At 41.9% G+C, this 14,487-nt stretch overlaps 1 protein-coding gene across 1 annotated transcript in view; it reads left to right on the top strand.

Moving 5' to 3' along the window:
• Positions 1 to 869: 869 nt before the first annotated feature.
• The window catches only part of LOC104498763 (proto-oncogene tyrosine-protein kinase ROS-like), a gene marked incomplete at both ends in the record, with an annotated part of 17,604 nt that continues 3,986 nt past the window's right edge, over positions 870 to 14,487 (top strand). The window contains 12 exons of the mRNA XM_010142182.1: positions 870 to 1,046; positions 2,057 to 2,231; positions 2,697 to 2,814; positions 4,826 to 5,013; positions 5,679 to 5,768; positions 6,475 to 6,610; positions 7,028 to 7,190; positions 7,465 to 7,529; positions 9,755 to 9,884; positions 10,738 to 10,835; positions 11,468 to 11,671; positions 12,797 to 12,931. Coding sequence (XP_010140484.1) covers positions 870 to 1,046; positions 2,057 to 2,231; positions 2,697 to 2,814; positions 4,826 to 5,013; positions 5,679 to 5,768; positions 6,475 to 6,610; positions 7,028 to 7,190; positions 7,465 to 7,529; positions 9,755 to 9,884; positions 10,738 to 10,835; positions 11,468 to 11,671; positions 12,797 to 12,931 — 1,679 coding nt within the window. The remainder of the gene's footprint in view (positions 1,047 to 2,056; positions 2,232 to 2,696; positions 2,815 to 4,825; positions 5,014 to 5,678; positions 5,769 to 6,474; positions 6,611 to 7,027; positions 7,191 to 7,464; positions 7,530 to 9,754; positions 9,885 to 10,737; positions 10,836 to 11,467; positions 11,672 to 12,796; positions 12,932 to 14,487) is intronic.

The raw sequence follows: 14,487 nt of genomic DNA, 5'->3' as shown, positions 1-14,487 counted from the left end.
GTCCGCAAAGCCAAGCCATGGTGATGATGATTAGGTAGGATGTATACAGGTACTATTAGGACTGTATTAGGATAAAATGGTAACCATCTGGTATACAAACATCTAGAGGATAACAAAGGAATAAAAATGTCCAGTGTGTAAGAACAAAACATAATGCTTCTCCCTTTACAGGTGAGGATTTAAGAGGAAAACAGCAAATGATGTATCTGGGCAGCAGGACTATCACCAAAGTGACATTTTCAAAAGCAACCAAGTAAACGTGTTGCAAACAGAACACTCACCGGGTGCATCACAAATACAGCCAGAGCGTGGTTTTCACAGTTCATGCTGGGCTAGGAGAATGTTTGGCTGATGACTAAAGGGGGTCTGTTCTGGTCTTAATCTGATTTTGTGCTTTTGTCAATCATTTGGTTGGTATAATGGTGAACATATATATATATATCTATACCTACACATACCTATCTACCTATATGTATATGTGTACCCATACACAGGTCATGTTTGACTGTGGCTTAGTGGAAGGCAGTGTGCTAAGGCACCTCCTCACTGTCTTTTATGATTCTAAAACAATGCCTAGAGTGTGATGTGTAAGAGCATTTAAGAAAGGTCTAGAAAGTAAAGAGTCTTGGTAGAAAGATGAAACAAGAAAATAAGAAGAGTCTCCAAGGAAGGGGACTCTAGGCTATGAACTTTCAGCCTGAAGATGTATAACGCTGCATCTGCAAGGCTCAAAAATCTTACTACATCTCTGTCTATACTGCTTGAATATTGTCTGGTTTGAAAACAGCTACTCTTCCAAACACTTGCAGTTGCTAAAACCACCTTTCCATCTTATCTGGTACTGTACAGTTCATCTATTTCCTTATCAGGTTCTTGCTTTTCATCCTGATGAGAACTGGTTTTCTGAAAGTGAGGCTGTTACTGCAAAAACTTTTGAGACTCCACCTGCACCTGTCAACATACTTCCCAGAAATACCAGTTTGCAGCTAGAATGGAGAGCTCCTCTGCACGTCCATGAAACCAGCTTCTGGTTTGAGCTGTGCAAGGTAAAAATACCCCTTAGTTTCTCTCCTATCAGAGCAAATTTAACCCATTTGGTTAAGCAGGAGGGTGGCAGGATGTATATGAAGAGTCTCAGTGGATTATTTGGGCATGGTGACATCAGTCTTAGTGGCTCAGAAGGGGCAGGATAGAGGCAGTGGTTTGGCAGGAACAAGGGGGAGTGAAGCTGTAACATTTAATACCCCACAGTGTCAAAGGACATCCTGGATGACCCCACCAGGATTCCTCCCGGCTCTCCTGTTTCAGTTTAGTCCCCTCCCTCTTTCCTCACTGCCCTCCCCCAAACTGGCTTGTAGATACAAATCCCATGTCTGCTCTGCAGAAGAAAGAGCAGAAAAGGATTTTTGGTGTTAAATATCAGCAACAACTTAATATCTGAATTTTATTTCCTGTGATAGGAGAAAATGGCGTAGAGAAAAGCAGGTCTGGTAGCGCAGACTGTAGAAGTAAGGGCTGCAGTGAGAGCAGCATGGATGGAAGCTTCAGATTTTAATGTCTGGACCACTGGACACAGAAAATGTTATGTGCTAAACAGGATCATGGAGATTCCCTGATATAGATATTCAAATTCATTAGGCCTATATCAAGCATTTCCCTGCCCTAAACCAAATGTCATAGCACAACTCCTCTAAAACGCCTCCCTTCAATTGCATCATGGCAAGCTGAACTCATGGGCATGCCTCGGTGATCCAGAAATACAAGCTGCTCACAGATGAGCAAGGGAAAGACTCCTTTTGGCTGTGCAAAGGGGCCACTTAATCTGTTGTCCTTTGTGGCTGCCAAGACTTGTAGGTCTCCTGAAAACAAAGAAAAAGCGGTGGTTTCGTGTCCTTGGTCTCTAAGAGGAGGCAGTCAGTGATTGAAACAACACATGCATAATCTCACCCCTATGACAATAAAAGGTGGCAAAGCAGTTAATCGACCGAGGAATAGAACTGTGATACACTTTTACCAGAGTAAAAATGTTCACCATGATGACATTCTATTTTTCTAGTGGCAAACAAAAGATGACTGGTTTTCTCCTGCAAGCACCACATGCACAGCAGATCTTGTTTACACATGCAACCTCACAGGAATTCTTCCTGCAACCAACTACTTTGTAAGAGTAACAGTAGTTTATGTTACAGGAGTGAAAAGCACTTCCTTTTCAACAAGTTTTAAAACTACAGGTGAGCACTTACTGTGAGATAACAAGATTTTAGGAATATTTTCAGGCTGTGAATATTCAAACACAATATTTTGTAATATTTAACAGGCAATTTTCTTATACCAAAAGCCAATAATTTTGTGTGTTTGAAAAATAAGTAACAAAATTCCATATCTGCAAAAATAATGGGGGGGGGAAAGAAACCAGGTTGTCTTCCAAGTGAAGGTGAGTAGGAGAGTGAGGGAAACTGAAATGAAATGCCTATACACATGTGAAACCACTGGTGAAAGGCTGTATGTGAATGAAAATGCTGAGATTTGTCCATTGAGAAGACCGAAGATTCATTCTCCTTGGGGATTACTGATGCAGATCCTCCATTCTTTTGTATGACTAAACACCCATGCACACGTCTAAACTTTTCTCTGTGCCCTTTCTCTTGCCATAAACACATTTTAAGTGTTCTGTTTCTTCCCCCATTTGGCCTAAGCTGGTGTTCCCAGTAAGCCAGGAGTTCCAAAAAGAGCAGAAGACACTAAAAACTCTATACAGTGGGAAAAAGCTGATGACAACGGAAGCAATGTGACCTACTACATCTTAGAAAGCAGGTAAGCTGTGCATGCAGGCACTCTCCCCGTAGGGAGCAGCCCAGAGCAAATCTAGGTGTGCAGCACCTTTCCGTTTGACTCTGAGGGGAAGAGTGAAATATCTATGATGTGATTGGCCCTTCTCATGGGATCTCTTTCCCGGGTTAACTAAGCAGCCATCATTTCTAGACATTCCTAGAAAACTTAGAAGAATGGAATATATTTGGATATATGTTGATGAATGTGAAGAAGATTTGGAGATATCTTCAAATCATGAATTTCAAGCACGTAGCATATATTTTTATCTAAAATATTTGTAGAAATATCTTTGTGTTCAGAGGACTCATGAAAAGACATTCTAAAGTTGCCAGAAAAAATCGTAAGGCATTCCCACCTACGTGAAGTGCCCTGTCATCAAATCCAGATTGCCTGGTCTGTGGCATCTATAGTGTCAATTCACGCTTATTCCTGCACTGGCACTGGAAGGGCTGAAAGGACAGGTTAGAGAATAGTGTTGTGGGCAGCGGCCTTGAAACTTCTCAGGTTTTGACTACGACTCTGGAAGAGTCTGTTTAAGGCAGTCTGTGCAAAGTTTAATTAATGCATTATTTAAAAACGAGGGTAGTCCATTTTCTGAGATATTCCTCTGACATTGTTGGAAATCAGGATTGAAGGAGGGCAGCAAATTTTTAAACTCAGCTATTATTTCCTTTTCCTCGGTTAAATCTGTGCTTATGAAAGCCACAGACTGACAGCGCTGTGGAGCTGGGCATACTTTACCTATATAAGTTTTCACCCAGACATATTTTCCTGGTGCTGTAAGCTTCCTCCATGCAGTTCTGTGAGCACACAGCAGCACTGACCCGCACGCTATGAGACCGCAATAATTTTGATATGCCAACAGCCAGCTTGCTACAGATGAGTAGAGAAAGGACAGTCCCTTGGCCTGTTCCAGGGCTGTGCATTCGCTTCTGTGTTCTCCATGCTCCAGATCCTTATTCATCTCTGGAATCATAATGCGTTACTGAGTGTGTTCTATTTTAAGTGAAATAAGCTTTTCTCCCGGAGTTTGAACGAGCACCTGCTGATGTTTCTAACTGATTTTTGCTTTGAACCTCGTAGTCCTTTTACATCAGGTAGAAGGCAGTTTGGTCGATCACATAGCATTCTAGAAAATGGTTGCAGAGTCCTGCAAAACAACCCATGTTTTTCATACAGCTCCGATAGGGACATGTACACACCAAAGACGTGAACATATACTTTCCCCATGTCTTTCTGGTTTAGAAGTGTTTGACCTTTTTTCTGCATTAAAGTGTGTTGGGAGAGTAATTGACATGCTAACGAAGCTCACTTCATATGAAACCTTTCAGTTTTGTGTGACATAAAATGATATTTCAGATATGGCCTTTCAAGTTGAAATGCATGGTCTTCTTTTGGTTGGTGAATAATCAGCTCTGAATTTATTGTGAGCAATCAATCTCAGTCCAATGGGGAAAGGAGGAAATAATACCCAGCAGTCAGCAGATACTGTGGGGAACTGGCTAGCTGAAGAATTGTGTATTCACTGCCAATGACTTGCTTCCTGTTTAGCTTGTGAAACCTGATGCACAAGAGCCACTGAATTACTCTGGGCCCAGGAAAGCAAAAACCTCTAACAGGACACAAAAATAAATGGTTTTTTTGTTTGGTTGGTTGGTCGGTTTTTCTCCTGAAAGCTAAATGAGAAGGTTTGGAAATTTTGGCTGTGAGGTTTACGCTGAACCAGGTGAAAGAGTCTAAAATGCTGTAGCATTTCATTTCCAATGCCAAACTAAAGATGTGTGACTCCTAGCATTGCTGAAATAGCAGGGTACCATTTTTTGCTCTGTAGCCAAAACCCCACGACCAGACTGACCTTTCATGCGGGCACAGAGATGCTGTGAAGGCCATGGAACTGAAGTGAAGAACAGGGTGGAGGAGGCGGCAAACTACCCTCCCTGCATTAAGGACATCCCTGTGTTATTTTGCTGTGCCTGTATGTTTCCTGTTGCAGGAAACAGACTGACAGCACCAGCAAAGTGAAGTCCTCGTGGGAGGTGGTTTACAATGGCTCTTGTGCCAGTATTTGCACATGGAAAGCCAAGAACTTAGAAGGAACTTTCCGGTTCAGAGTAGCAGCTGCAAATGAACTAGGACTTGGTGAATACAGTGACACAAGCAAGGATATAATTTTGGGTGAAGGTATGTCCTGTACTTTCTTACTCTGTTAATCAAGTTTTCTATTCGGACTAATCATACCTACATACAAAGAGAGACCTGTTATTTTAATGATGATGTTGCTGCACAGGCAATGTGTCTAAAAGGTAATAATGATGTTTATATGCTGTCCCCAGCTGCTAGTGCTCATCCAGCCTCTTTTTCATGGGACAGTGGACCTGAAATTTGCTTCTGCTGATTTACACTGGTCTGTGTCTGTGATCCTGCATTCTGCATTATGGCATGATTCTTGAAATAAAGGGAAGCTCCCACACTGAGTTGAGTACATATGCGAGGATTACTTCTTGCCTTCAAGCAGAACATTAGACTCACACTCTGTGGGTGTTTTAGAAAATCCCGCCTTGAGTGGTCAAACAGTTCATCATTTTCTCTTTCCATGTACACAGTAGGTCATCACCACAGGAACGGCCCAGAGCCAGGGCCATTAGCTCCGTTTAGTCATTGGATGCCATTAGGAGGGTTAGTCTGACCAAATGTAGACATCTACATACAGCCTACAAGAGAGCTTTGTGCAGAGAAAGACATTTACACAGCAGGCAGCTCAAGCGTTTGCTCAAGTTTGCTCAGCTCCATAGGGTTGATTGTTTGTATACGCAGTCATTAACCAATTTTCCCCTTCTATTTAACAGATGCTACGATCTCCCCAGACAGCATCATTGCGATTGCTGCTGTGATTGGACTTGTGCTGGGCTTGACTGTGGTCGTGCTATTTGGTTTTGGTACGTGGCTGAGTTTTTTGCATATCCTTGGTTCACCAGGCCTCGGTGAAAGGCAGTTCGGATGATGGGAGGTGAACTGCCTTCAGGTGCAGGGAAATGCTGAACAATCCCCGGCATGGGAGCCAGCAGGGATTTCTGTATTCTCATCCTTTGAGGCCCTAGAGATGGCTGGTTTCATTTTCAGTATCAAGGACAGGATACCAATTCACTCCATCCTCTGGCATTTCTTGCATTGGTTCTCAGCAGGGAGAGCACAGGAATGCTGAAGGAATTCTGATGTTCCTGTGTATCCTTATAAAAACTTGTACCTTAGCATTCTGAAGTTGGGTACCGCATTTGTTTACGAAAGGTATCCCATTTTTCCCCTCTTAAGCTTTGTCCCTGAAGAAAGGATGTAGAGATTGCCCTGAGATGTAGACGTCCACAAGTGATGACCTTGCCCTCTCACTCTTCATCCTCTTCCTGTGATACAGCAGCAGCCCTTTGGGATTCAGATTCAGAAGCTTGAGTGATTTCTCAGCTGAAGAAGCTGTTGTCTGTGTTTTGTGTGAAAGAGATGATGGCCAGATGGAAGTATCTTTCTTACATGAGCCACTTGGGGAGTCATGTTGAAGAGAATAACAAATAACCCTGTAGCCTTTCAGCCTGCTCACACGCTGAGATGATCTCAGAGTGAAATATCCAAGAGTCTGCTTCTCTGTTCCAGTATGGCATCAAAGATGGAAATCCCGAAAACAGCTCTTGCCTGGACAGATAGTATTTAGCAAGGAAGATAAAGAATTAGCTCAACTCAGGGGGATGACTGAGACAGTGGGACTAGCCAACGCCTGTTATGCTGTAAGGTATGTCCTTGAAGCAAATGCATTTTCAGGACAAAAACATCTAAGAGGGCTTCCCTGGACTGGTTTTCATCAGTGCGCTCACCCTTGACACCTCAAGGTGGAGTTAAGGGCTGCATCTGCACTGCAGAGCAGGTCTGCCCTGAGGTACGCCCTGCCATGTTGGCTCTCCGGCGTGCACCCTGCCCTGGGCTGCCCCTAGCCCACCCTGCACACTCACATTGGCAAGAAACTCAAGTGCATGGGGAAAGAAGGAGACCTGGTGTTTTCCAATATCTTCCAAAACATCCAGCCTTCACCTGAGCTCCCTTTAAACATACCTGATGAGACAAATAGTAGCAGATTCATTCCAGGAAGAATTTTAATAACATTTTGAACATTCTCAGGTATGATCAAGTGACCAGTGTTGCTGTTTTGTAGCACTCTTCCTTCTCAAGCGGAGATTGAATCATTGCCAGCTTTCCCTCGGGACAAACTGAACCTACACAAATTGTTGGGAAGCGGAGCATTTGGAGAGGTGTACGAAGGGACTGCAGTAGATATCCTGGCAGATGGAAGCGGAGAATCCAAAGTAGCAGTCAAGGTAATTGCACCTGTGTATTTCTCTGCAACAGAAAGGGATGAGCAGAGAGATTTGGCTCAGAGGTTACACCACACAAACAGGTGGTGACAGATTTAGTATTTCCTTGCAGTGTTACTTGCAAGTTGCTTAAAGCTCAGCCTATCTCCTTCTAGTGATTTCTGGAAAATAATGAGTATTTAAAGCCGTGTCTATGTCTGATTGCTTTACTTAAGTGCTACCTGATAACGGTGCTGGTGACCTGAGTGCTCTTACACTTTTGCTTTCTGTCGAGTAGACTTTGAAGAAGGGTGCAACAGACCACGAGAAGAGTGAATTCTTGAAGGAGGCACACTTAATGAGGTAGGGACAGCATTCCTTCGAAGCCACTACCGCGCGAGGGTGGTGACCTTCGTAAGGAATGAAAGCAAACACTTTCCTCTAAACAGATAACTGTGGTGTTTTTGGTGTGTTCTCCCATTTCTGCCAAAAGCATTAAATTACTACTGATGAATCTTGTGAAAATAAACCTATAAAACTGATTAGCAAAATTTAAGATACAGACTGCAAGTTCAATATGCTCTTATCATGGATTTATTGGGGTTTGGACTGATAAATTTCAGTATCTTTGCTCCCTTAAGACTAAATTAGCTGTTAAAGGCAATTGGGCAACATTTGGCTAATCCCTTTTTACCAAAATAGACGTATCAAAACAGCGATGCCTTGAAGTTTCAATTTACGGTGGAAATCGTTTTTTAAAAGTGTGCATACTTACCACTAGAGGCTGCCACATACCTCTTCTGTGGAGGTAGACTTAACTTAATGTGTCTGTCGCCAGCGCGAGGATTTCACCTAGAAAGGTCTGCGTGTCAGCTAGAAATCTGGTATTCCAGTCTCAACAAAACCAAGCAGAAGTTCAACTGAAGTTTTCAGCTGGTAACATAAGACTGAGAGTGTTTTCAGATGCACTTCACTTCTCTGACTTTTAGTTCACGAGTGCAGAATTAGAAGCATCTTTTGAAAAACGAAGGATTTTATATCCTGTCCAGAAACACAGTGTTGTTCAATTTGAATTTAGTTTTCACAGTAGTCTCATTCATGTTTACATATTTTAAAATCATACCTTGCATTTTTTTGGCTATGTTTTTCCACACACTGTATGTTGAATGAGGTAAGAGGCTTGTTCAAACCGAAGTGGAACTATGTCATTAAAGTGTACATTCACGACAAAGAGAAAGTATTGTGTGTGAACTTCCGACAATCTTTCTTCAGTCTGCCTAGCAGTCGTAAAGCCATGTCATATGGAAATTATATATACCCGTAGTTAAAATCTCTGAAGCTTCCCCAGTACTGCTTTCTTGTTCTGCAGCTAATGATCCAAACCCAATTATCTTTGAAAAATATTTAGTTGGAAATCATTGCATTTAAATGTAAACACTGTTGTGGGCCCATTTCTACAGCAATACAATGAGACATTAAAACAAAGAGAACAGAAAAATTTAAATATTATATATTCCCAGTAGTTATTCAACAATAGTAAAAAAATTGTTATATTTTGTATTTTTTACACATTTCTTTTCTTTTTGTGTGAAAAAAGAATGATTTCATTCCCTCGTGGAGGACTTAATGATTTTTCTTAATGTTCATCTCTAAGTTCTCAGAAGTGAAACCAAGGGCAGAAAGGAAACCTAAGTGAACCTGATTGATTGTTTACAAACCTTGATGTTAGATCCTTAAATGCATCTTTTATTTTGCTTGCTGCTTTGGATGTTCATTAAAATCTGGGTTACAGTGTTACGTTTACTGCCTCAGTTAAGCAAGGACTATCTGTTTCTTCCATTCTTGCTGTGCAGCAATGGGGAAATGGAGTTGCCTGTATGTCAAAAAGTCGTTTGATACTGGGTTTTGTGTACAAATATATGCATACACTCAAATTCTTGAGTGTATCCCATCACTTGGGAAGTAAGGAATGACAGCTGAGTGGAGACAGTGGACACCACCAGTTACCCCGTTAGAGTCAAGTGTCTCTGACTGCTGGCACAGATCCTTTCACACAGCATTGCAAAGGGAAAAACACTTTCTAACACAAGAAAAGTGATTGTAAAATCACAGGCACCGACAGAGGCAATAAATATTCTTCATCTTTGAAAAGTGCTAGATCTGAGAGTGCTGATCACTCAGCGCTAATCCCTATCTCTTTGGACACACAGAGGCAATTACGAGCATCTGCAAGTATTCCTTGTGCATATTTTGTTTCCCTTGAAACAGTACAGTGAGAAACACTTCTCTGAATTGTGAAAATAGTGTGTCGCACCTTGTGCTTTTACCTTTCTCTGTGCACTTCTCTGAACCAGCAGCTCTACTGCTAATACAGTAGTAAAAGTAGTTTATTAAAATAGATACCTTTAATGTACAGGTGGCATGACTGAGCAAATCCAGGCACTGTGCTCTGGTAAATCCGAGGGCTACGCTGGTGGGTTGTAAAGGCTGAACTGCTCATTCATTGCTTGCAGCTACATGCACGATACCCAGCTATCAAGCAGCTGGATTTCGCACAAGTAATCTTACAGTTATTTCCTTCTCTCCAGTAAATTTGATCACCCCCACATTCTGAAATTACTGGGTGTGTGCCTGTTCAATGAACCTCAGTACCTTATACTGGAGCTGATGGAAGGAGGTGATCTACTTAGCTATTTACGAGGAGCCAGAAAGCAAAAGGTAGGATAAAGACCATGAGACTTGTATTTTTAACCTGTAGTTTCTCACAGTTTCTCAGTTTTTCCCTTTCTCAAAGGCCATGCTGATGTTCAGTGTTTCTGTACCTGCAAAGTCTGACCTTGCTTTCCCTTAACTCAATGTTGAGTGCTGATCTTGCCTTCAGAGCTGCTGTGAAGAAGATTGAGTGTCAGTAGACCACTAACCAAAACTGTGTTTTCAGCCTTGAGATGTCTGCTGGCATTCTCTCCATGAATATCATGAACAGTCTTTTGAAAATCATAAATAATGGTGGACATGTACCTGGTCTATAAGGCCCCATAGGGTTTTTGTCTTTGACTAGCAGCAGTATCCTTAATGTGTTAGGCTTAGTCCAGCCATATAAGAAAATACTGTCCCTGTACCTGTATAGTCAAATTCTTTGGAAGGAAAGAGGAGAAAAGAACTAAAATCAAACATCTTTAAGTAAGTGATTTTTTTCCCCTATAGTTAGGATGCAGATGAATATGGATGGTAGGATTGCAGGTCACACTGAAATTTATAGCATTATAGTAATGCAGCAAGCAGGGTATTTTCAGGTCCTATTTCTTCCACTGCAGTGAAGAAACATTTCTGAAGGTCCCAGGATATTCTTAGGCCCAAATGAAAGAACGAGATGTGTTCACTTGCATTGCAGTGCAGTGATTTGGCAGTTTACCCTGCTGGCAATGGCATTCTCTCTATTGACACACAGAGATTTTGCACCGGTGCTTTTACATGGTTTGGAAGAAACAATACGGCCTTTGCAGAGGGAGATTGCCATTCTGAGTTTGTAAAGCTGGAAGACATGGCTAACTTCTGTCTTTGTTTCTTGTAGCTCCAGCATCCCCTGCTGACAGTGAGTGACCTCCTGGATATATGTTTGGATATTTGCAAAGGCTGTGTCTATTTAGAGAAAATGCATTTTATACACAGGTACATAACTTATTTCCTTAGTCTTCCAAAGTTTACCCACAGCATCGGGACTTGTTATCTTACCTGGGAAAAAATGCCTGGGGAAATGTCACAATGCAACAGGGAAGGTGAGGACACTGGAGTAGAACTTAATCTTATGCTTTTCTGCTAAAAATCACCTACAGTTCACTCGCAAAACAGTGGGCTGCTCTAGGATCTGCATCCAGGACTCATTGCACCCCAGGCAAGAATCATATGCCATGCAAGAAAGAGAAGGGCAACTGGGGAGATCCATTTGCTGTCGCGTCTGCCTAACTGGTAGCTACAGAGGACACAGAGCCAGACTTTTCCTAGAGGTGCACAGGGAAAAGACGAGAAGCAACAGGCACAGGTTACAGCAAGGAAAATTAGATAATTCCGGTCACAACATGCAGGATCAATCACTGCAATGGGTTGTCCAGAGGGGCTGTGTCATCTCCACTCTTGAACATGGATAAAACTTAATGGGATGAGGCCTTCAGCTGCTTGATCAAACCTTGAGGTTGTCCCTGCTCTGAAGAACGGGTTGAACCAGATGACCCCTAGAGGTCCCTTCTGATCCGAGTGATTCTGCAACGCTAACACCATCCTCTTGTTTCTGCCTTGCAAATCAGGGACCTGGCTGCTCGCAACTGCCTTGTGTCTGAGAAGGAATATGATAGCTCCTCCCGGGTAGTAAAGATCGGCGACTTCGGGCTTGCCAGAGATATCTATAAAAATGATTATTACAGGAAAAGGGGAGAAGGCCTACTGCCTGTCAGATGGATGGCTCCTGAAAGCCTCATCGACGGTGTCTTTACAAATCGCTCTGACGTCTGGTGAGTTACAGCAACCACGCAGCTGGGGGGTAACCATACTAAATCCAACCAGAGAAAATATTGCTTTAGAGGAGAAATAATGAGGTCACATATTGTCATGTCTCATAATTTTTAGGCTAAGAGAGATTTCTTCTTAATCGATATTTTAATGAGCTAAAGAAAAGATTGACATCATGACAGTACATGCATGGATATATCTCTTAATGATTTCAGCCCTAGCTTTGGATTCTGGCTGGAAAGAACTAGTGTCTCTCAATCAATTTTGTACTAGGCCCACAATGTGATTTTTGCTTGACTGGGCAGTGGCTTGACTGCCTGCATGTGGTTCCATTTTGTTTTCCATTTTATTAATTGGCATTTCCTTTCTACAGCTAAATACTTTCCCCTTACCCTTTTACCCTCTTCTGGTGACCCCTATTTTGAAGCCCAAATTTCTCAGCATCACCAGGAGAAGGTCATAGTACTTTGCTGTGGAGGTTTTCTTAAAGTGTGTATTTGTGTGGGTTTGAGTTTATGGTGAGGAAGCAGACACCCGTTGTCTGAAGGCATGGAAAAAACCCAAACCAAACCAAACCAGATCCATCAAACCTGAGAATTCACACAAATTTAGATTTTGGCAGTCGTAGATACTCATGGTGTGCTATAGTCCACCAACATTTACCAAGTTCTCAGCCCCTGCAACCCATCCATTTGACTGCCACTCTTAGATTTATGTAAGCAAGTCGTTTAGTGCTCTGTGCGGAACCAAATGAAGTGCTGATTGCTTTGTGAGCGGTGCTTAGGAAAACTGGTCTCTCTCCATTTCCAACCGCACCTCTAAAGACTTCTAAACACTGTTTAAGTGTGGACATGCTCAACCAGAGAGTGTTACTCCAGGAAGCTGTGGTCACTCAAGGACTTCTAAGTGGCATCTCAGTGAGTTTGGGAACGTGTGTCAGTGCTACACATTTATTTTAGCTGTTCCAGAGACTGGCTTAAGGACACATAAGTTGTTTCACAAAAAATTAAAATTTCTTACTCCTAAATCTTCTGAGTCCTATTCTCAGGTTAGAGACATTTGAGCTGTGAATAAGGAGATTATTCATGATGACTATGGTAATTAAATTTTTTGTTGGTGTTTCTTAGGGCTTTTGGAGTCTTAGTGTGGGAAACATTAACTTTGGGTCAAAAACCATATCCAGGTTTCTCCAATACAGAAGTTTTACACCATGTACGATCAGGAGGAAGGCTGGAATCTCCAAACAACTGTCCTGATGACCTGTAAGTTAATTTTGTTTAAATATTATTTTTAATATTTATGATAATCAGGAGACTTACTGTCAGTTGATGATCATTTTGAATGTTACTTATACCTGTGCAGAGTCAACACCCTCTGGTATTTTTTGGATAAAACAGCTAGTACTTACAGCTGCCAACCCGCTACTAATTCATCCAGTGGTGCAGCCTGTAAGAAAGAACTTAAGCGTTGAAGTTGACTGGTGGATATTGTTTTGGTGGCTTTATTTCAGAGACAATATAGTCCGTATTGGGCATGAATCTGGTTCTTTAGGCTGAGAGTGCCTGATTGTATTGGTTAGAAGTTAAGATGGCTTTAAGAAAGAGTTTTGTGGTCTCTCTACACCATGCGCCTGCAGTAGCAGGTAGAACTGGCTTTCTCAATGGTAGCTGCAGGAATTAGGATAATATTGGAGCATCTGTGGAAAATGAATCGTGCTCTCTTTACAGACATTACTCTTACAAAAGCCAGTGAGAAAAGCTGAAGCAGTACAGCAAAAAAATCCGCACTTCTGGTTAGTCATTAGCTGAGCTGGATAAAAAGGCTTTCAATTTCCATTTATCTCCTGAGCACAAAATTCAGGTTTAATTGCAAAATTCTTGCAATTTAAAAAATAAAACAAATACATATACATGAACACTATCAAACCCAGAAGTGTATAAAGGAGGAAGTTGAACCCGAGCCTGATGATCACTCGGTGTTGTCTAATCTCATGTCTCAATTCCTATATCACTCACTCTGCATGAGCAGTCACAACGATGTATTTGACAGCTGGTCCTCCAAATGGAAGGAGAGGCTAACCTAAAGTGCACAATTCTTACACTTGGTGCTGAGGAAATGGCTTGAGAATAATTCTTTGACTGGCAAGCCCAGATCTCCGTGAGAGGTCCCACATCAATTACCATGCTCTGAGTTCCAGAGAGGGTCGTTGACTGTTATGTACATATAGCTGAAACACCATATTGGCAAGTAAAAAAAAAAAAAAAAAAGTAAGCTTTAGCACTTGGACAAACTGAAGAGATTAAGCTTTTAAGAACAGAGTGAAAACCGGAAGTCACAGAACAAATGAGAGCCCAAAGCAATTTCACTTGCAGTATTTTCTGCTGAAAAAGGTTTCCTCAAAAAATTCTTGACAGATGCCCTGTGAATAAAAAATATAGGAGATAATGTGTTATCTATGTTCTAGTCTGATATTCAACTCACACAAAGGCTCAGCAGTTGCCTTTAAAACGAGTGACCAGATCTTCAGGAGAATCAAGGAAACTTTGCTTGAAGTGATTTTTCATGTCCCAGATCTTAAAGTTAACACAGCAGGTAAGGCTTAAACGCTGGTCTGCCTGTTGTAACTTGTAAGATCAGGGCCTAATAGCAGTCACACAGTTTTTGGAACCCAGGGGGCTGAATGAGCTCTTAGGCTCTTGTACCATCTTTTATCTCATTTGGCGAACACTCAGCACCTGCAAGCAGCTTCTGTCAGTAGGGTAAATACTTTTTGCTGCTTTCCTAGGTCATTAATGGCATGCTGGGATTCTTGACATTC

This window comes from Buceros rhinoceros, unplaced genomic scaffold, assembly GCF_000710305.1.
Source record: "Buceros rhinoceros silvestris isolate BGI_N320 unplaced genomic scaffold, ASM71030v1 scaffold43158, whole genome shotgun sequence".
In the NCBI taxonomy this organism is placed as follows: Eukaryota; Metazoa; Chordata; class Aves; order Bucerotiformes; family Bucerotidae; genus Buceros; species Buceros rhinoceros.
Note: the sequence above shows the minus strand (reverse complement) of the source record. Positions and strands in the feature narration are given on the sequence as shown.